General features: G+C 34.7%; 1 protein-coding gene across 2 annotated transcripts in view; it reads right to left on the bottom strand.

The window, feature by feature from the left end:
* LOC125657346 (autophagy-related protein 16-1-like) overlaps nucleotides 1–22829 on the bottom strand; it is a 22973-nt gene extending 144 nt beyond the window's left edge. Inside the window, exons 1-18 of one of the 2 annotated variants that reach the window (XM_056148720.1) lie at nucleotides 22786–22829; nucleotides 22526–22699; nucleotides 22000–22114; nucleotides 17241–17334; nucleotides 16151–16224; nucleotides 15204–15294; nucleotides 12023–12183; nucleotides 10959–11030; nucleotides 9449–9527; nucleotides 9044–9149; nucleotides 8322–8392; nucleotides 8136–8207; nucleotides 7856–7976; nucleotides 7138–7311; nucleotides 6856–6940; nucleotides 6689–6736; nucleotides 6074–6172; nucleotides 1–2476 (exon numbers count right to left, since the gene is read on the bottom strand). The exon at nucleotides 1–2476 is cut by the window's left edge and continues 144 nt beyond it. In XM_056148720.1, the coding sequence (XP_056004695.1) occupies nucleotides 2383–2476; nucleotides 6074–6172; nucleotides 6689–6736; nucleotides 6856–6940; nucleotides 7138–7311; nucleotides 7856–7976; nucleotides 8136–8207; nucleotides 8322–8392; nucleotides 9044–9149; nucleotides 9449–9527; nucleotides 10959–11030; nucleotides 12023–12183; nucleotides 15204–15294; nucleotides 16151–16224; nucleotides 17241–17334; nucleotides 22000–22114; nucleotides 22526–22625 (1656 nt within the window). In that variant the 5' untranslated portion in view covers nucleotides 22626–22699; nucleotides 22786–22829 and the 3' untranslated portion in view covers nucleotides 1–2382. The other variant, XM_056148719.1, reaches the window with a different exon arrangement.
* Nucleotides 22830–22845: the final 16 nt, after the last annotated feature.

Below are 22845 nucleotides of genomic sequence, written 5' to 3'. Positions count from 1 at the left end.
AGTCCAAACTATTCCCCAACTGGAGGGGTACAGGACCCCTCCAAACAACTCACAATCTCTCATCTGCTATGAACATCCATTTAAATTCAAACAAAGCTAGTTCAATCAGTGTAGAAAATTCTTTTTCTATGTTAAACCAATTTGATAAGATACTGTACAATGCTTCATGTACTAATAATTCATTTCATGTCCTTACACATTTTCACAAGTCAAGGGTTATTGATTCGTTACCTTGCACTAACCCTTGACATCAGTCGCTATATAAAAGTTGGGCTCATTAGACCATTATACAATCCACTATAAATAAAACATCCAATGAAATCACTGCATCTTGTTATGGTGTATTTGGATACAAATGACGCGATCTCATACTGCTGTATTGATTAACACTCGCAATTGCAATATTTACACCACTAATTACGTTAATTGATAGTAGATCAAGTTTGGAAACCCTTTTGCTTAAGACAATATTGCTTAAACGATTGAAATAGCCATAACTGTAGGTATCAATACACATTTTTATTTTAATCTCTCACTTTGCGTTGTTATGAATAGAACCGCATTCTCATTGGTTCCCACTCTTTTGTGGAAACAATCAGAACGAGCCCAACATTTTGATAGTCACTGATGTCAAGGGTTAGTGCGAGGTAACGAATCAATAACCCTTGACTTGTGAAGATGGTCCTTACACATTAAAGGGACTGATTCACGATTTCCTTCCAACTTTTGTTTTTCACTTAAAATGATCAAAATCTACAGTCTAATATGTTTAGAAGGTTTCACACAAAAATTGAGGTCATTCATCATGACAGAAGCTCGTTATAGAGAGTTTATTATTTGTTTTGAAAACAAAGATTGAGGTGTGTTATTGTTTACAGAGTTTTCAAAATAAATCGATATTGATACAAGTTTATTATATAAATCACATCTCAAGTATACTTTAGGTGTCATTTAAAAGTTAAAATTTGTGATTGTACAAAATGGAGATGCTTTAAATTACAAAATCAACGTTTCACTGGTTTGTTTGTTGACATAAAAAGACTCGAGTCTCTGTTTACATAATACAGAATCAAAGCTAAAATATTGCTCTTATCCTTGCATTCAGATGGTCCAAATTTTGGTTGTCAACATTAAACGTGTTATATTTTTAATTTTTAACATAAAAAATGAAAAATGTTTCTTTCGAAAAACGTGAACCAGTCCCTTTAAAACACAGTAATGGGGCTTGTCATAACGATTAATATCAATGTACATGTACACATTTTTTTTCAATTTGAAATATTTCAAAATACATGTAGATGAATTTTCAGCTGCAATAATGTAGCCCTCTCCAATTTTTAAAATTCTGATTCTGATGTCCCCCTAAAAAAAATCAGAGAGAGCTATATTATTGCAGCTAAATAATTTTAAGCATTTTCAAATCTTAATGGAATTGCAAACAAAACAATTTTAGCATCTTGAAATCTGCAAGATTGCCAACACACATACCTAAAGATCACCAGGATTCACACAAAACTTATACAATATCACACTTCATGGAATTCTTGAAGATGCAAGTTAAGTATGTTTCCCATAAAAAATAGAGTGACTGTGTAGAGTAAACGTTTTAATTCTGAGGTACTGCTGAGAGGCTGAATGTACCACATAAAAGATACCGGGAAGCGAAAAAAAAAATCAAAAAAAAAATCAAGTTTAACAACAAATATGACCCTCTTCCAGGCGTGATGAGAGAAAATCCATTAATAACGGTAAATATTTACAATGCACTGAAGTTAAATTTCTTATCAAATAAATCAATAGTTTTTAGATGTGATAAACAATAACTCCAAAACCCCGAGGACATGTTTTATATGACGTCGATAGACCATGTAGTACTATCAACGGAAAAATAATCAAAAAGTTAAATAATGGTATAAAGCTGATGTTAAAGCAACATCCAAAAACCTACTTCACTGTAAAAATAAAATCACAAAGACTTAAAAAAAAACTAATGCTATTCCCAACAGCCTTGTAAAACTCCCCTGGTTTTAAAATACTGGTTATCAACTCAGCAGTAAATGTTATTTCACTTCAAAATTGATTTAATAATGTCATTTCATAAATTCAGTTTCAAAATTGTGTCAAACAAAATTCAAATATAAATATCACTTGTCATATACTGCTGACAAAGAGAGAGAGAGGCTCCCAGAGTTCATTTTTGTGTCATTTTGAAGTGCTTGCAACTAAAACGAGGTCAATGGTAAGAGGAAACTATGACCTATGTAGTCTTCACACAGCCGTGGAATTTTCACACACATCTTTCTACCTAGCAGCTAAGCATGCATAACAAACTCCACTGTGTGCACTGTTGCTGTTTACGACTAGCGTTGATCGGTAAGTCCTTCAGATATCAGACCACAGGATTGTTTTACGCTGTTTCTCACAGCTCAGTACATAAGAACCTACAGGATGCCAGGAGCAGGCTATCACAGAATGCCTGAAACAGAATATCATTATAATTGTACAGATTTAAAATGAACATCAATTTTCCCTTAACACTGAGATAAGTTTTGGATTTTCTTCAATACAAATACAATGGCATATTATTTTGAAAGAAATCACTACTCACTAATGATATAATCTCCTATGAGGTATTCACTAAATTAATGATATAACCCCCAGTGAGGTATTCACTAATGATATAACCTGTGAGGTATTCACTATTGATATAACCCCCGTGAGGTATTCACTATTGATATAACCCCTGTGAGGTATTCACGAATAATATAACCTCCTATGAGGTATTCACTATTATGATATAACCTCCTATGAGGTATTCACTATTGATATAACCCCTGTGAGGTATTCACGAATAATATAACCTCCTATGAGGTATTCACTATTATGATATAACCTCCTATGAGGTATTCACTAATGATATAAACCCAATGGGGTATTCACTAATGATATAACCTCCTATGAGATATTCACTATTATGATATAACCTCCTATGAGATATTCACTAATGATACAAGAGGCCCATGGGCCACATCACTCACCTGAGTCACCTTGGTCCATATCAGAAGACTTTCCATATATATTTGCATGTAAAACCGTAGTCCCTATTATGGCCCCAACCTACCCCTGGAGGCCATGGTTTTTGCAAACTTGAATCTACACTATGTCAGAAAGTTTTCATGTAAATGGGAACTTCTTTGGCCCAATGGTTCTTGAGAAGAAGATTTTTCAAGATTTTTCCTATATATTTGTATGTAAAACTTTGATCCCCCTTGTGGCCCCATCCTATCCCCAGGGGCCATGATTTGAACAAACTGGAATCTGCACTATGTCAGAAAGCCTACATGTAAATATCAGCTTTTCTGGCTCAGTGGTTCTTGAGAAGAAGATTTTTAAAGATTTTCCCTATATATATTTGTATGTAAAACTTTGATCCCCTATTGTGGCCCCATCCTACCCCAGGGGGCCATGATTTTAACAAACTTAACTCTGCACTATGTTAGGAAGCTTTCATGTAAATATCAGCTTTTCTGGCTCTGACAGTGGTTCTTCAGAAAAAGATTTTTAAAGATTTTCCCTATATATTTGTATGTAAAACTTTGATCCCCTATTGTGGCCCCATCCGACCCCGGGGACCATTATTTTAACAAACCTTAATCTGCACAATATCAGAAAGCTTTCATATAAATCTCAGCTTTTCTGGCTCAGTGGTTCTTGAGAAGAAGATTTTTAAAGATTTTTCCTATATATTTGTATGTAAAACTTTGATCCCCCTTGTGGCCCCATCCTACCCCCGGGGGCCAGGATTTTAACAATTTAGAATCTGCACTATATTAGAAAGCTTTCATATAAATCTCAGCTTTTCTGGCTCAGTCGTTCTTGAAAAAGATTTTTCCTATATATTTGTATGTAAAACTTTCATCCCCCTTGTGGCCCCATCCTACCCCCGGGGGCCAGGATTTTAACAATTTAGAATCTGCACTATATTAGAAAGCTTTCATATAAATCTCAGCTTTTCTGGCTCAGTCGTTCTTGAAAAAAATTTTTCCTATATATTTGTATGTAAAACTTTCATCCCCCTTGTGGCCCCATCCTACCCCCCCCCCCCCCCCCCCCCCCCCCCCCCCCGGGGCCATGATTTTAACAAACTTGAATCTACATTATATCAGGAAGCTGTCATATAAATCTCAGCTTTTCTGGCTCAGTGGTTCTTGAGAAGAAGATTTTTAAAGATTTTTCGTACCTATAAGTCGGTTTTTTGGGAGTCAATTTTTGGTCCAAAACTCTATGTCTGACTTATAGGCGCGTCCTAAGAAGATTGGTATTTTTCTGGGCGGCGTAATTTAGTGTTTTTAAACAACTCCGATGATTATCATGGACTACCACACAAATGATTATTGTTCACAAATATTTAGACATATTGTATTGTTTATGTATTTTAAAATCATGTATAAAGTACAAGTATTTATATATTTTTATCTAATTTAAAACGCAGTATTAAGTCTTCCCCGGAAGACATGTGTCGCCTGCTAGTTCATTCTATATGTAATATATCACGTATAATGTTGAAAAAGTAAATTATTGAAATGGTTTTTGTCACTAAACAGGAAGTTGATAAGCGACAGATTCGAAAATGTCTTACACAATACAGTTGGCCACACTGATGCTCTGTGCCAAATATCAGGGAGTTGCCCCATGTGGTTCTTGAGAAAACTGTGACAGAATTTTTTTTGCTGTAAAAAATTCTAAGTCCCGGCAAACAGGAAGTTGATAAGCGACAGATTCGAAAATGTCTTACACAATACAGTTGGCCACACTGATGCTCTGTGCCAAATATCAGGGAGTTGCCCCATGTGGTTCTTGAGAAAACTGTGACAGAAATTTTTTGTGACGACGACGACGCCAGACGACGATGCAAGACGACGGATAGTGATCCCTATATGTCGCCACTGCGTAACGCAGGCGACACAATTATTTACATACCGGTAACTAATACTTTCAATTCAACTAATCTATCGTTTATCGGTAAAATTGAATTACGAACCCGATTTAATATTGAAATATTCATATGTATACCGGCTGAAATATATTTCATAAAAGATCGAATATTGTTAACCAATAATTTAGATCATCATTCTTGACTCTTAAAAAGTCTATTGCTGATACAAGGAATTATACCGGAATCCCACAATAACAGTTTTCGCGAGGCGCATGCCACTAAGTAAACACGGTGTCAGGTACTGGTCATTAGGAGACCATAATTGCTTATATAAACAAGGGATCATGGTCCATAATAGATCAAGGGATGCGTTTAAACCCCAAACGGATATGGCTTGGATATTGAACACCTCATAATTATTAATTTCTCAAAATATTTTTTGAAACATAGGTAAAAACACTAGAGCATTGATTTGAAATTGTCAACCTATTCTGACAAAAATTTGTACCGACTTATAAGCGGGTCAATGACAAATTCCTACAAAATAACCTTAAAAAATACAACCGACTTATAGGCGGACCGACTTATAGGCGAGTATATACGGTATATATTTGTATGTAAAACTTTGATCCCCTATTGTGGCCCCATTCGACCCCCGGGAGCCAGGATTTTAACAATTTAGAATCTTCACTATATCAGAAAGCTTTCATATAAATCTCAGCTTTTCTGGCTCAGTGGTTCTTGAGAAGAAGATTTTTTAATTACCCTACTCTATTTTTACCTTTTCTTGATTATCTCCCCTTGGAAGGTGGCCTGGCCCTTTATTTAAACAATTTAGAATTCCCTTTACCTAAGGATGCTTTGTGCCAACTTTAGTTGAAATTGGCCCAGTGGTTTTTGAGAAGAAGTTAAAAATGTTAAAAGTTTACAGACGGACGGACGCCGGAATACGGGTGATCAGAAAAGCTCACTTGAGCTTTTAGCTCAGGTGAGCTAATAAAACCCTATGAGGTATTCACTAATGATATAACCTCCTATGAGGTATTCACTAATGATATAAACCCTATGGGGTATTCACTAATGATATAAACTCTATGGGGTATCTGTTCCTCAGATATTTACACTTGTACAACTTACGCATGTTCTTTGAGGATTTTTTCCACCCTGCCTCTTTTGATATTCCAGATAAATACTGCACCATCACTGGACCCTGCCACAGCATAGGAAGTATCTGGACTGTAAAGAAAGGAAACAAATATTCATTAAAGTCAGACGATAAACTACTGGTGCAAGAAATCAAAATGTATCCCGACAAAAGAATTGTAAAATTTACTGATGCTTTAAATATTTCAATGTTTTTTTTGTTTTTGTTTTTTTACCTCATTCCACGTATTTATTATCTAGTATATGATCCTACACCATAGGATACAGTACTGTTGTTTTTTAATGTTGTTACATAAAATACAATCTATATTAAAATATTTAAAAGGGTATGAATTTTAAGGTTTCAATCCCCAGAATAAGTCTTCCTATAAAACTGAAATATCTGTGGATACTGCAGATTCCTTATTTTACGCGAGTGCTTATTATCGCAAAATGACTCGTGGAAGTCAAATCGCGAGAAAATAAATTAGCGAGTGCTCTGTTGATCAAGTGTTTTTGCATGTATTTTAGCAATAAAAAAATAAAAGTGAGAAATTTTTTTTCGTGAGTGATGTTTCTCATGAAATTATGCAATAATTACAGCATTACCTGAACACAGCTCTTGACCAATCACAGCCAACTTTGAAATCATCATGACTGAAAACAAAAACACATGTTTAACCAGTTCACATGTTATGAATAAACTTTGACCTCTTTTATATGATGATTTTAGTACTATGTGTATCAATATGTAAGAGGAATGATCTGTGTCTTACGCTAATGTAGTAGATACTTGGTTCATTCTCAAGTCTAACACTTTTATGGTATCATCTCTTGTGCAGCACAGCAAATTCATTTTATCTGAAAATCGACAATTTCTGCTAAGGTAATACATATCCATCTTGTACATATTTCTAATATAATCATAATTAATGTAAATAATCCAACACACTTTCCATTAAAACCCCAATTCAAATTAAACTCCATTGAGTTTATAAAATCTCCTGATTCTTTGAACATTCTTTCCTGTGAATGATATACAGACAGGAGAAGCGTACCTGGAGACAGATCTAGGGAGGTCAGTCTTCCCTGAAGCAAGATTTCATTGGTGCTGCTGTCTGTTCGGCTATCCCAGAACCTTACTCTCTTGTCAAAATGTCCACTGAGAATATTTGTGCCGTGAATAGTCACTAAATCATTACAACTTGAACCAGCAAATATTGTTTTCACACCTTCAAAAAAGTAAAATTCAAACAAGACATGTAGAAAAGTTTTCAAAAATAATTGATTGAAAATATATTTGATATAATGAAAAACTTCATTCGAAATAAGCACAAATTCAACCTTGGGTCTGACAAAGAAATATATATTTGTTAAACACAGTGCCACCATTCACAAATGAGTCTTTCAAGGAATATTTCACCTTTGATTTTAACATATACCCTTGACCTTGAAAATCTCTCAGACTTTTTGTTCACCAAATACTGAATCTTTACCTTGTCATAGATCAAAAGTTTGAACAAGATTATAGTTGCAAATAAGGCAGGTCAAAACAATATATGCAAATACCCTTCCATGTTTAGATTTTAGGCAACCCACTCATCTTCTGTTTAAAAGTTAGGTACACTTTAACCCCATCTTCTGTAGCCAAGATTTTTTGGTCTTGTGGGAGTGGAGTGGAGAGAAAACCCTTGGCTGATGAAGATTCTTTAATATATTACTTCTACATACTGAATACTAGATACACAGTCTATCCAGACTCAAACTCCTACTTACATGATCTGCTGTGCAAGTCCCAAATCTTCAGAGTTCTGTCATGACTCCCAGAGACAACTTTACTGCTATCACCGAGGAATTTGGCTGCAAGGACTTTTCCACTGTGACCAGTCAAAGTGTGCTGTAGAACATTAAGCAGGTTTGTGAGGTCTGCTGCAGTTTATCTACAGAAACTCTTCAGTACTACATTTAACAATCTAATATCATTTTATATTCTTTGATACCTTCCAATTTGTGTGTCAGAAAATCTTAGTTACACAATTCTAAACTCCTCACTTACCCTCACTCTGAGATCTGTGAGAGACCATACTCTGCTGGCAAAATCATTAGAAGCACCTAGTATTGAGTTCTCCTGTAATGCACCAATTTCAACTAAATGTAGCATAACTGTCAATCATTAACTTAGAATATTTGAATTCATTTACTTCACATGTTAAGAAAACAGTCACCTCAAAAACAGTCTTACCTCCAGATCAAAATCCAGAGCCATAATACCTGCATTACTGCCTGTCAGAATTCCTTTACTCTCGCATTTCCCTGTGAAAATCCAGACGTAATTCATATATACTCACAACAATCACACATCATTACAACTTTCATTTAAATACTCTGTCGAAGCTGTATTCAATCCATACCATTTTATAGTTATGTTATTCACCCCCCCCCCCCCCCCCCATTACTTATCATCATGTTTTTAACACTTTTTAAATGAAATCTAGCTTGCTAACTTTAACAGGGAATACAGTTAAAAATTTCCTAAAATTAGAATTCTAATCCCTGTAATATTTTCTGGCAAAATCAATCCATATTGCATTGTAATTTCAAGTACGATTGAATATTTTAATTACTAAATCATGCCAATAGAACAAAATACCTCATGTGTACTTACTAGTATTTACCATTTCTAAAAATCTGGTGCAACCAGAACCATGTATATGGATGAATAGAGATTCCCACAGTCTAACTTTGGAACATGAAAAAGTGTTCATACCATTAACAACTTCCCACAGTTTAACTTTGGAACATTAAGGTGTTCATACCATTAACAACTTCCCACAGTTTAACTTTGGAACATTAAGGTGTTCATACCATTGATAACTTCCCACAGTTTAACTTTGGAACATGAAAAGTGTTCATACCATTAACAACTTCCCACAGTTTAACTTTGGAACATTAAGGTGTTCATACCATTGATAACTTCCCACAGTTTAATCTTTCTATCTGCTCCTCCTGTGGCAAACATTGACCCAGAGGGGCTCCACCGGATGGCATTCACATCACCCTCATGGGCGTCCTATGATACGGAAAGATAAAGACGGGGCTCCATTAGTGATTGTTCAATTTCTAATAAATCGACTGTAAATACTAGAGACATCATGTGAATCTGAATTGAACACAAAATGAAATCAAACTGAGTCGTCTTTCTTTACAGTTTGATAATTTTGAGTTTTACTATGGACAAGAAAGGTTTTCATCATACATGTAAAGTAGTACCTATAAAACCCAGCTTTATAAATTTTGAAGGAAAATGAATATCTTTCGAAGTTGTAAATTAGCACAACTTTGAAGGAAAGGGTAAAAATATAAACTTACAAATTTGTATTGAGCTTTGGTAGGTAAAGAGGCACTCAGACAGATAGGAATAGTTGTTGGGACATACACACCAGACTGCCTGCAATAAAGAGAAAGGTAGACATAATGAACAAGCAAGATCTTAATCATAATTAAGTTACTAACATAACTAGGGGCTGTCAAAAGCCGGGGCTGAAAAGCTTTAAACTTAAATGATAGGGAAATTAGCATGCAGACAGGGAAAATTAGCATGCAGTCAGAGAAAATTAGCATGCAGAGAGGGGAAAATTAGCATGCAGTCAGGGGGAAATTAGCATGCAGTCAGGGAAAATTAGCATGCAGAGAGGGGAAAATTAGCATGCAGTCAGGGAAAATTAGCATGTAGTCAAGGAAAATTAGCATGCAAAGAGGGAAAATTAGCATGCAGTCAGGGAAATTAACATGCAGTCAATCACAAGAAATCAATTTTGTCTCAAGTCAATCAAAGCCATGACAGCCATATTAAATTTCTCATCACTTAAAAAAGATGAATGATTATACCAGGTATGCTGAATGATTTACTAGCATGTCCAATCAAAAGCTATGGCTGCCATACTGACATATTTCTTTGGGATTGACAAGGGAAATATTTGTACCTATCTGATAAAATGTAATACGCATTTTGGAGACGACTGATACACAATTGTTTAAAAATTAATCGCTATCATGGATGCCAATGGTCTTTCAGTCACCAGTCTAAAGAGCAACGCTAATGAGCAGCAAATTACACCCTTCCAATATATTAAGTAATGCAGTAGTAATCAAAGAAAGGAAACCAATTTTTGATAAAAAAAAAAAAAAAAATTTATGATGTTCTTTAGAAATTTTACATAATATCAAAAAATATTGATAAAATGTTAGTTGAAAGATGGATTTATTAAATATCATATTGAAGAAAGATTCCAATCTCATAATAATGTCTAAATTGAATTTTTATTAGATTGGGGGTGGGTGTGAAATACATTCTCATTTGCACTTTACATAGCATAAAAAAATTAGCCAAATATCACAAGAAATGAGGACTGGGGGTGGGGAGGGGATATCACAAGAAATGAGGACTTGGGGTGGGGAGGGGATACCACAAGAAATGAGGACCTGGGGTGGGGAGGGGATACCACAAGAAATGAGGACCGGGGGTGGGGAGGGGATATCACAAGAAATGAGGACTGGGGGTGGGGTGTGGGGATATCACAAGAAATGAGGACCGGGGTTGGGGAGGGGATATCACAAGAAATGAGGACCGAGGTTGGGGAGGGGATATCACAAGAAATGAGGACCGGGGGTGGGGAGGGGATATCACAAGAAATGAGGACTGGGGGTGGGGTGTGGGGATATCACAAGAAATGAGGACCGGGGGTGGGGAGGGGATATCACAAGAAATGAGGACTGGGGGTGGGGTGTGGGGATATCACAAGAAATGAGGACCGGGGTGGGGAGGGGGTAATTTCAGTCCTCACACACCTATGTTATTAGCTTGCAATTCTATATTTACCTCTCTGGTAATATTTGAACATTTTCTCTAGCTGCATCTTCCAGTTCTTTTCTTAATTTCTGTTGTCGTATTCTAGAAAGCAATCAAAAACTTTTATAAACAAAATGGACAAATAGGGAAACACGAAATCAGACAATTCTACCTTTGTGCAGTGTAAATCATTGAGAAAAACTTGTTAATTTACACTTCAGAGTGTTTCAAAAATTCTGCAGTACACATTTAGGACAATACATGTACAGTATATATTGATTAACATAAAATATACTGTACACAGGGTTATTTATGCCTCATGTTTTTTTCCCACCCTTTTACACATACAAATGATTTTGTCCCAGATACAGGGAATTATAAAAATTATTATTTATTTTTAATTTGCCTAGTCTTAAATTCACCCACTGACAATGAGGGCAAAAATAAAAACGGGGTTAATATTTTCCTGTACATGTATACGGTATGCTATGACATTTAAGAAATGAACATCACTTTTGAGCTGTTCATGGTCAGTATGAACGGATTTGGATTTGAGGCAAATTCTGTGAATCGCGCTAATGATTCACAGAGAATTTGCCTCAAATCCAAATCCGTTCATATTGACCATGAACAGCTCAAGAGTGATGTTCATTTTTTATATTTATATTCATTTACTAAAACATCGTTTCTTTACATTGCTTCTATTTTGTTGCATAAAACGAACTCCTTGCCTCTGTCACAGTAGTTATTGTGACGTACGTCAACACATAGACATGACGTCACATTTGATCTCACCCTGCCTTTTATCAACATTGCAAGGTGCACTGTATTTTGGAGGTAGGAGACCGCAAGATTGGGATGATAATCCACATAAGTTTACAATCTTAATCCAAAGGTGTGAATTGTGAGATCTTTGTAACAGATGTTCTATTTTTTTTTCAACCATTACACTCTCTCAGTCGCGTGCTTTAAGCTAGTTCATAATCTGTTCATAGTCAGTGTGAACGGATTGTGTCGCGTGCTGAAATTGGTTGGTTCATAGAGGAAAATGCGATTTGTAATATAAATATTAAGACATGCATTTTCTAACTCACAACATGAACTGGTCATTCTCGGCATTGAGTTGGTCAGCCATTTTGGCCTGCTGTCGGATCCATCGTTCAAGGAGTTGCTGATTGTCCTTCTCGACTTTTCTGTATTTCTCTTCTAAACCTGTGTAGGTCAGCTGTAGTGCCTGGTGTTCGTCCTTCAGCATCTGTCAACGGCAGAAAAACGTCACTTACTGTCAACGGCAGAAAAACGTCACTTACTGTCAACGGCAGAAAAACGTCACTTACTGTCAACAGTAGAAAAACGTCACTTACTGTCAACAGCAGAAAAACATCACTTACTGTCAACAGCAGAAAAACGTCACTTACTGTCAACAGCAGAAAAACATCACTTACTGTCAACAGCAGAAAAACGTACTTACTGTCAACAGCATAAAAACGTCACTTACTGTCAACAGCAGAAAAACATCACTTACTAGTGCTTACTGTCAACGGCAGAAAAATGTCACTTACTGTCAATGGCAGAAAAATGTCGCTTACCAGTGCTTACTGTCAACGGCAGAAAAACATCACTTACCAGAGCTTACTGTCAATGTAGAAAAATGTCACTTACCAGTGCTTACTGTCAACGGCAGAAAAATGTCACTTACCAGAGCTTACTGTCAACGGCAGAAAAACGTCACTTACCAGAGCTTACTGTCAATGTAGAAAAATGTCACTTACCAGTGCTTACTGTCAACGGCAGAAAAATGTCACTTACCAGAGCTTACTGTCAACGGCAGAAAAACGTCACTTACCAGAGCTTACTGTCAATGTAGAAAAATGTCACTTACCAGTGCTTACTGTCAATGGCAGAAAAATGTCACCAGAGCTTACTGTCAACGGCAGAAAAATGTCACTTACCAGTGCTTACTGTCAATGGCAGAAAAACGTCACTTACCAGTGCTTACTGTCAACGGCAGAAAAACGTCACTTACCAGAGCTTACTGTCAATGGCAGAAAAATGTCACTTACCAGAGCTTACTGTCAATGGCAGAAAAATGTCACCAGAGCTTACTGTCAACGGCAGAAAAACGTCACTTACCAGTGCTTACTGTCAATGGCAGAAAAACGTCACTTACCCGTGCTTACTGTCAATGGCAGAAAAATCGTCACTTACCAGAGCTTACTGTCAATAGCAGAAAAATGTCACTTACCAGTGCTTACTGTCAATGGCAGAAAAACGTCACTTACCAGTGCTTACTGTCAATGGCAGAAAAACGTCACTTACCAGAACTTACTGTCAATGTAGAAAAACGTCACTTACCAGTGCTTACTGTCAATGGCAGAAAAACGTCACTTACCAGAGCTTACTGTCAATGGCAGAAAGATGTCACTTACCAGAGCTTACTGTCAACGGCAGAAAAAAGTCACTTACCAGTGCTTGCTGTCAACGGCAGAAAAATGTCACCAGAGCTTACTGTCAACGGCAGAAAAATGTCACTTACCAAAATTACTGTCAACGGCAGAAAAATGTCACTTACCAGAGCTTACTGTCAACGGCAGAAAAATGTCACTTACCAGAGCTTACTGTCAACGGCAGAAAAATGTCACCAGAGCTTACCATCTACCATCACCCAGTACTGTTATTTACCAATAAATAATACAAATAAATGTACACATACTTTAAAAGTTAGGAAAAAATAAAACAAAACTGTTTTGATAACTGATTGCTTGATATCATTGATGTCATCTGTAAGAAAACAGTGCCTCATAAAGTTACTTGTTTCAGAATACGGCAACAATGAATTTAATGGCTATCTGATCACTTACTGAAAGATTCAGTATTTATTTTCGGCACATAACTAAAACTTTGCATCATACTCTTGTTTGCTTAGTGATAGAAATATCTGCACTTCCTGAGAGATAGCGTATTTCTGTATCATTCAATGATTCACATTTAATGATTCACATTCGTCATAACATTGTTTTATTGATCCTAAAAATTTGAAGAAGAAAAAAATCAATATGGATGGACAGTATAAGTAATTAATGCATTGGAAAAGATCTTCAACAGTTCTGATGATATGCACTTTTTCACATACTTTTTCACATGCATGAACTGAATTAGAAATGGAGTCCAAAGGCGACATTACTCAATAATGGAGTTGTGATTACATGGCAATACGACTGTATTATGTGAATTTCCTGTTGATGCTCTTGAAATTATCTACTATAAGAAAGTGAAACAGAAATCACACATTCCTTCCTTGTCAGTAGTCATACAGCATGATAAAGATGGTGCTGACAATTTATTCTGGATGTTTCTGGTATGGAGTGGATGTGAGTCACACAGTATGTGCATGTAAATAAGACACTATTCCCCACACAAGCTAAATCTTTCACATATGTATTAACTTCATTTCATGCCTTGTTTATTCCTCTATGAGACTCCCTCACAAACTAACCCTTTCTATGAGACTCCCTCACAAGCTAACTCTTTCTATGAGACTCCCTCACAAGCTAACCCTTTCTATGAGACTAACTTACAAGCTAACCCTTTCTATGAGACTCCCTCACAAGCTAACCCTTTCTATGAGACTCCCTCACAAGCTAACCCTTTCTATGAGACTAACTTACAAGCTAACCCTTTCTATGAGACTCCCCCACAAGCTAACCCTTTCCATGAGACTCCCTCACAAGCTAACCCTTTCTATGAGACTCCCCCACAAGCTAACCCTTTCTATGAGACTCCCCCACAAGCTAACCCTTTCTATGAGACTCCCCCACAAGCTAACCCTTTCCATGAGACTCCCCCACAAGCTAAACCTTTCTATGAGACTCCCCCACAAGCTAACCCTTTCGTAGATGTATTATCTTCATCTCGTGCCTTCTTTATTCTTCTATGAGACTCCCCCACAAGCTAACACTCCGCTTATCACCTCATCCTTTAACAGGTGTCTGGACTGTGGCAGTACTGTTGTCAATAAATTACAAGTACTTTTGTTCAGTGACACAGTACCAAGTGTGGTCTTAATGGACTTTGAACTGACCACCTTTCATAGCCAACTAGCCGAAACCCACTTCATCATCTCCTTCTCTCGGATATGTACAATCTACATTATTTCCCCTGTTTACTCTTCTCGAGGGAATAAATTGGCATTTTTGTAAATGAAGAGCTAATCATTGGATCTGCAAATATCACACCACTCTAAATTTTGTACTTTATAATTGTATAATCCTATACCTGATTGGTTGCTTCTAATTCCATAATCGTACTTTCTAGATTCTTTATTTCCATCTTCAAGGATAATTCATTTGCAAGCAAATCATTCAGTCTAAAATAGAAGAAAAAAAATCTATAACAAAGATTAATACGCAAAACCAATGCACTAGATATTCACTTCATATTAATCTTTGCACTGTGAATGTGTTTTTCTTTCTTTCATTTCATTTTAAATAAGGGCGCATTAAACAAATACAGACTGCAGTATGGTACGATATTGTTGAACAATAAAGGCCCACCTGCAGTCCGAGATCCCCATTACATATCATAATTAAGCTATAGTAATTAATTGATTATCCCATTATTTGACCAAGGTTTACCCGAGGGATGGCTTGTGCAGTGTACACTCTCTAATATCAAATAGTTTGGACAGTACGCATCTCATAACTAAATTTCTATTTCAGATATCCAATTTCATATGGTAAAATTAAAAATCCAAACATCATGCTGAAGAGGCAATAACACAAATAAACAATGTAAAATTATTTTATTATTCATTCAGTGTATCAGTAATAAAGATCAAGATTGACGTTCAGAAAAATATATATTTCAAAGAGAAACAACTCTTGAATAGGATTTGAGTTGACGGGCAATCTGATAAAAAATTCAATCTGGCTTATAAGAGGGTCAATGTAAAATATCTAGAAATTTCTCGGAAAAATGGGTCCCCAATTCACACGCGGATTGACTTTTATGCAGGTTTATACGGTAAGCCAAAAATGAGTGTCCCTGGTCATATGGAACAGACTGCTATCGAGCCTTGTTCAGTCGAATCAAATCTGGTACAACAAACTCGCAATCACTACAGCCATTTGCACAATTAACAAATTATCATCACTACAGTCATTAGCACAATTAACAAATTATCATCATTACAGTCATTAGTACAATTAACAAATTATCATCACCTGTCATCCCTTCCATGCAGCTCCTTTTCTTTTTCTTGCAATAGATTATTTAGGTCTATTATCTGCTGTGTATTCTGAAAAGTAAAATCATACTGGTTAAAAAAAAATTGAATTTCAAAATTCTTTTAGGCTTGTTCATAAAACTAGAAAACTGACAAATTCAAAGTCATGCAGGGCCTTCCATGAACTCAGGTCATTAAATTCTGCCTTTGACCTAATGGTCCGAATTCTATATATTTTTTTTTCATCATCACTTACATGGTACCATATACAAGCTATCAAATTGAGCAATCATATAGTCTCAAGGTTATTTTCTCTTTGTGGTCTTAACATTTGTATTTATCTTCCTCCAACTCCAGTTACTCAGGGTAAGTAATGGTAATGAATAGGAAGTTGGTTGGTTGAAAAATACTGAAATTACTGCATTCAATATTTTCATTGTCACATAATGACTTGACCTTTGTCCTTCTGACCTAAATATAGTTCACATACATATTGAATATAACAACCCTTTGTTAAACAAGATGTGTTTGTGAAACACGGATGCCTCCAGATTACAACAAAGTAGAACTGTAAGACATTGTAATTTTTTTTGGAAATGTCCAAAAGCTAGGTCAAATCTGGTATTGTTGGAAAGGTCTTCTCACAAAAAATGCAGATGCATAATATAAAAACAGTACCTATTATGATTTTAAAGATAAGGGTTTCTATTCAAATTTTCTAAAAGTAGGTCAAAGGTAAATGTTAAGGTCACCAGGTCAAAGATTTTGGTGTCAATGGAAATGTCTTGCCACAAGGAATACACATACCAAATACAAAAGCTTTATCTCTTATGGTGTAAAAGTTATGACCAAGGTTCAAGTTGTTTCAATTCCGGGGGCATAAAAATACTGCAGATATTGTGTTACATAAGTTTTTGACAGACAGACATTGTGATTACTATAAGACGCTTGACGTGTAGACCTTATGGTCATCTGAGAATTATTAAGAAATAGATAAACATTTTTTTTTTTAAGCACACTGAATGTAACTAGGCTGATGATTTGATCACGTAAGTTTCTAAACTGAAATTCCTTGTTTAAAGAATTACCTCCCCTCTTCGTCTGTGGAGCTCTGTGACTTCCTCTTGAAGTTTGAAAAGTTTTTGTTCAAGAGCCTGGTTGTTCCCACCACTTCCCCCTCCACTGAAATCAACAAAATCCATATTCATGTGAAAGACTTAAAATTACAAATATTACTGATGAATTCAGTTAATCATCACTCCCCCTCCACTGAAATCAACAAAATCCATATTCATGTGAAAGATTTAAAATTACAAACATTACTGATGAATTCAGTTAATCATCACTCCCCCTCCACTGAAATCAACAAAATCCACATTCATATGAATCAACTTCAAATTACAAACTTTACTGATGAATCATAATTTACAGGTTTTCAGATTAGAGATCCCTCAAAATTTGCCTTATCATGAATGGTTTCCAAAACTACACAAAGTCCAACATATTACTCTATTCAATTAATCCCATTCAAAAGATTGACAGTTATATGATAATGTGAAACAAGATGGACCCAGCTGCTTGTTTTGTAGTAGAGCATACAAAGAGAAGCCCTGGAATCTAGTCCCAGTCTAGATGAGTAACAATGACCGACAGACTGATCATTCGTAGTGATACAGAGAGCTGTTGTACTGCCTCTATACAGTCCGTGTCTAAATAGTCTGCGATTGATATCCAGTAGTGATGGGAATCGGTGAGAATTTCTTAATCGATGATTGGTTTACTGTCATTAACTAATTATTGATTATAATTGAACATCTAGAAATTCTATAATAAAGTCATTTAATTACTGAAAAAGTGTGAATAAATAATTTTACGTTTATATTTGTTGTTTCTATTGCTATTTTCTGTGTGTATTTGTTATTCTTTTACTATCTTAATATCATTTAATTACATATATAAAAGTCAATATGATTTTAAGAAGGGTTTATGTGCCAAAAATGGATATTGTTTGCTTTATAGTTATATTCCCGTACTTCAAAGTTACATGTCATTAACTTACAATAATACGGCATAATTAAAATTCAGCAAAGAAAAATAAGGAAAGAAGAATATTTTATTTTAAAAAATCTGATCTATTGTCACTAATTGAAAACAAGACGTGCATGTGCAGAATAACAGTGGCCTTTGAAAGCGGTTTATCTACGTAATTCACACATGGCTTTGCTCGTATCAAGATTCTCTTTGATGGATGGTCCTTCTTTTATATGCCTGAATCAAACCTCTATCTGACATTGTGCGAACATGCTTTATTCCCTGGGTATGGATACTTTCACTTTCATGTGTGCCGTCGTTACGATAAACAAAACTTCTAGGTTAATGAATAGTTCATGGCAGGAATATTCTTCAAAAACTACAGTTGTTGAGAAAACAAAATCTAAAAACCAATTAATTGGAATAAATTTTTCATAATTAAGCGTTTACTACTTGCTAACAATCGACTAATTTTCGATTATAATCGATGATTGGAACACCACTAATACCCAGCATAATTATCTGACCTGAAGTACCAGCAAGTTCATTACACTCATCCCAGCAGTGCTCTTCCTCCAACAATTTATTCATAAAAATCTTTTTTTAGATTATAAAAACTTGTAAGGACAGTCATCCAACATCTACTGTTTAGTTCATCAGTTTATCACAAAATTCTTTTGAAAATTGCCTTTATGATATTAAAACAAATTTTAAGAGGAAATTTCCTCCATTATCAATATCAGCAATGGATTTGTTTTAGTAAGGTTTTGTATTCTTGTCATTATAATTGTGTATATCAAAAATTTAAACAACCTTTACAATCATATTCAATTTAATTTATTTCCCTTTTTTTTCTTCATCACGACCTCTCTTAAATTATTTAACTAAACCGAATTACCATAATATTAACCTGGTCTTATCTTGCATACAAATATAAATGAGAGCATACATTGTTTAAAAATAATTTAACACTCTTTCAACTTAAAAATCAATAAAATATTGAGTGTAAATTTGGTATTAAAAATGCATTATATGTCCACAGCTAACAATGTGCAGTTGGGAGAGGGGGCTGTCTACTGATTCAATGTAGATTTACTATTAATAATTTGATCAGGAATAGCCAAAAAGCTGAATTTTTTTTTTTGTCCAATGTAAGTGAAAGACCTATCTAGAATTAAAATCTATCAACTCACCAGCAGAGTTGCCAACCTCCAACATGTATAAAGAAGGCCATGACTCTCTTTGGAAAGCAAAAAATCTTATCATAATGCATTACAGCATTCAGGACATATTTACTATATATTATTCTTTATTGCTGACGATATGTGTCTTATGGCGTACATGTTTACAAGAATAATAAACAAGTTAACAATTGTATTGTATGGCATGGCATGATATTATATGGTATGTTAAACAATATTGATGTGAATTTATAGACAGAGAATGCTATATAAGTAAATCATTATGTAAATTAAAGTCACAGTAAAGATATTTCCCCAAATTACACAACTCTTTGAATTTTTTTTTTACACTTAATAATTGAAGTTAACAAAACATGTGTTGACAATTATCAGTGAGTTGTTGTGACAAATCAGAGATTGAAGTAATTATGTAAAATGGCTTCCACCAAGAAGCAATCCTTATCAGGGCCAGCAGACAAGCCAACAAACAGAAAACAATACAAGTTTATGTATCTACCAATAAATTTAAGAAAACAACTTGTCCCCTGTGTAACTTGCACTATTGGGTCTGGAGCTAATGATGACAACATGCCATAATGCAAAATCATGTCAAATTTTTTTTTTTTTATTGTTTTTATCATTTTCAACAAATACATATACACCTTTTACTCACACTCTCATACAGATTAAAGAAAGCGATTTAGACAATTACATGTATATTCTAGTTCTTATTGTTAAAAAAAGAGAAGAAATGCTGTTATCATTAATTGAAAAGACATTTCCATTTAGACCATTTCTTTTTGCAAAATATTTGTTCTGTAAGTTTTTCTTCCAAAATGTAGTAATCATATAAACATTTAAAAACATCATCAAATACAATATTGACATTCTTTCTTGAATATTGGAATATGTATCTCTTTACTAAGAGGATTATAAAATTTAAAACCATGTGTAAAAAAAAATTACTTAAGCACAAAAGTCATCTACTCACTATCATCATCTTAGGATGTTGATATTGTAAAGAAAATACACACCAAATTCAGATTTGAACTAAAGGGAACCTTAAATGTCCTCTTAACATGTAAATCTAATCAAAGTGTGTCCTTCTTTGTTGTCCATTTCCATCAGTCTTGAAAAATTCAAATTTGCCACTGTCAGTTAAAATGTTTCTCTTCAATAAATACACAATACAAACATTTCTGTTGTAAATATTTTTGAAATATAAACACTTATAACACATATAGTCCTAGTAGTTGCAGAGCATGCAAGATACCCTTTTTACTTATACCACAAAGTGGGATCTTTCAGTGAATGTAGAAAAAACAAAAATAGTTATTTTCAGAAATGTGAGTAAAATTAGCAGTGATGAAAGGTGGCATCTGAATGGGAAGCCTATAGAAATTGTTGATAAATTCACATACAATTACAACGGAAAGTTTAGCACCACACAAAAGCAATTGGCCAGTCAGGGCAGAAAAGCAATGTTTTCCTTGAAATCTAAAGTCAGCCAAATGTATTTAGACACAGAAACAATGTTATCCTTATTTGATACATATGTTGCAAGTATACTTAATTACAGTTGTGAAGTTTGGGGTAGCCATAGTGCACTTGGAATATTTGAAGTCTGTACTGGGTGTCAGGAAAAATACAAATAATGCTATGGTGTATGTAGAAACAGGCAGACTGCCCATGAACATTGTTCGCTGGTTTAGAATTTTTAATTTTGGTTAAATTATTACAAAGTGAAAATTGTATTTTGAAAACATGTTAAAAAAAAGTTTACGTGAAGAAGCTGACAAGGATGGAAATCGTGTGATTAATTGGGCTATCCATATAAAAAACAAACTATTTGATATAGGTTTGGGTCATATATGGTGTAATCAAGAATATAATGGCGTATTTTGTAATACTTATTTCCCAATAATTAAGCAAAGAATTTCTGATATTTTTGTGCAGAGTATTGTTGAACAAATCAACTCATCACCAAGATGTAAAATTTATATGTACATTTATGACATTTTTCATTGCAATTTTACTTGATGAAGGCTATACGACATGTTTATAAAAAACACATTAGTAGAATTAGAATGTCTTCGCATAATCTTGCCATTGAGAGTGGATGTCATTTTAATGTAGCAAGAAATAACCGCTATTGTAAACTTTGTAATTTAGATATTGAGGATGAATTTCATTTTATTTTAAAATGTCCTTACTTTATTGAATTGCACAGGAAATATATCAAGAGGTATTATTGGAAATACCCATCTGTTTTTAAACTTATACAATCATTAAGTGTAAAAAACTTCAAAGAGTTGTGTAATTTGGGGAAATATCTTTAATGTGCCTTTAATTTATGTAATGAATTACTTATATAGCATGCTCTGTCTATAAATTCACATCAGTATTGTGTAACATACCATATAATGTCATATGACATGCCATACAATTGTTAACTTGTGCATGTATGCCATAAGACGTATAACTTCAGCAATAAAGAATAATTTCACAAAACAAAATACAACTAACATATATCCATCAGAATTCTGGGATTGCATTTAAACATCCCCATCCGAAGTTTTAATTTAATCAATCTCATTTTCAGTGAATATCTAAGGATGCTTTTATTTTTACTTACCCTTGCTCAACTTTGATTTGTAAACCAAAATTTTCTTCCTTAAGTTTTTCTGTCTCCACTGTGAGTTGAACATTCTTTGATTTAAGCGACTGTGAATATTCAAAGTGCTTCCAATCTGTGTAATTAAAATTGAATATATCTAATTCTTTATAAATAAGGTCCAGTCACCTGTTTAGTAAATCAACACACATAACAGCGTTCTCATTCGCGTATTACTCCCAAGGAGGTCTGCGAATTATCCAACAGAATTAGAAGATAACAAACTAGACATCTTGAGGAAATTCGGAAAACAATTTCAATCACTGCAAAAACATGAGTAACAACATAACGGTCCCCTTCCTTCGACCCATAGTTTGTGAAAATGTATTTATATGGACTTCCTTACTATATGATTGATATACAAGTGCAGAAAAAGATATTGTTATGGGGGAGTGCCATCTTACCAATCTATCAGACGCCAAGCCAAACAATGTAAAGATCTTCTAGCATTACGTAAATGAAGATGGATTGACGAAAAAATACTAACGTGAAGCAATCAAAGATTCGAATGGCACCTTCTCTTTTTGATCCCGATGTCGGAGTTGTTCTAACAATGAGTGTTTCCAATGAAGATCCTTTGGATCCATTTTGCAGGATCCAAAGGAAAAACCAATATGTGTTTATAAAGCCGCAGTTCCGTATTCAACTCTATTTTCGTGATCTGAAAATTGACACACACATATATATGTATATGTTTGTTTATAAAATCATGTTAATTACGTTGACTATTTTAAACAAATTTATTACCTTTGTGGCGATTAATTAGCACATAGATCGGAAAATCACATTCTGGTGAAAATGAAAGTG

Source organism: Ostrea edulis, chromosome 9, assembly GCF_947568905.1.
Source record: "Ostrea edulis chromosome 9, xbOstEdul1.1, whole genome shotgun sequence".
Taxonomy (NCBI): Eukaryota; Metazoa; Mollusca; class Bivalvia; order Ostreida; family Ostreidae; genus Ostrea; species Ostrea edulis.
This window is presented reverse-complemented; position numbering and strand designations above follow the sequence as displayed.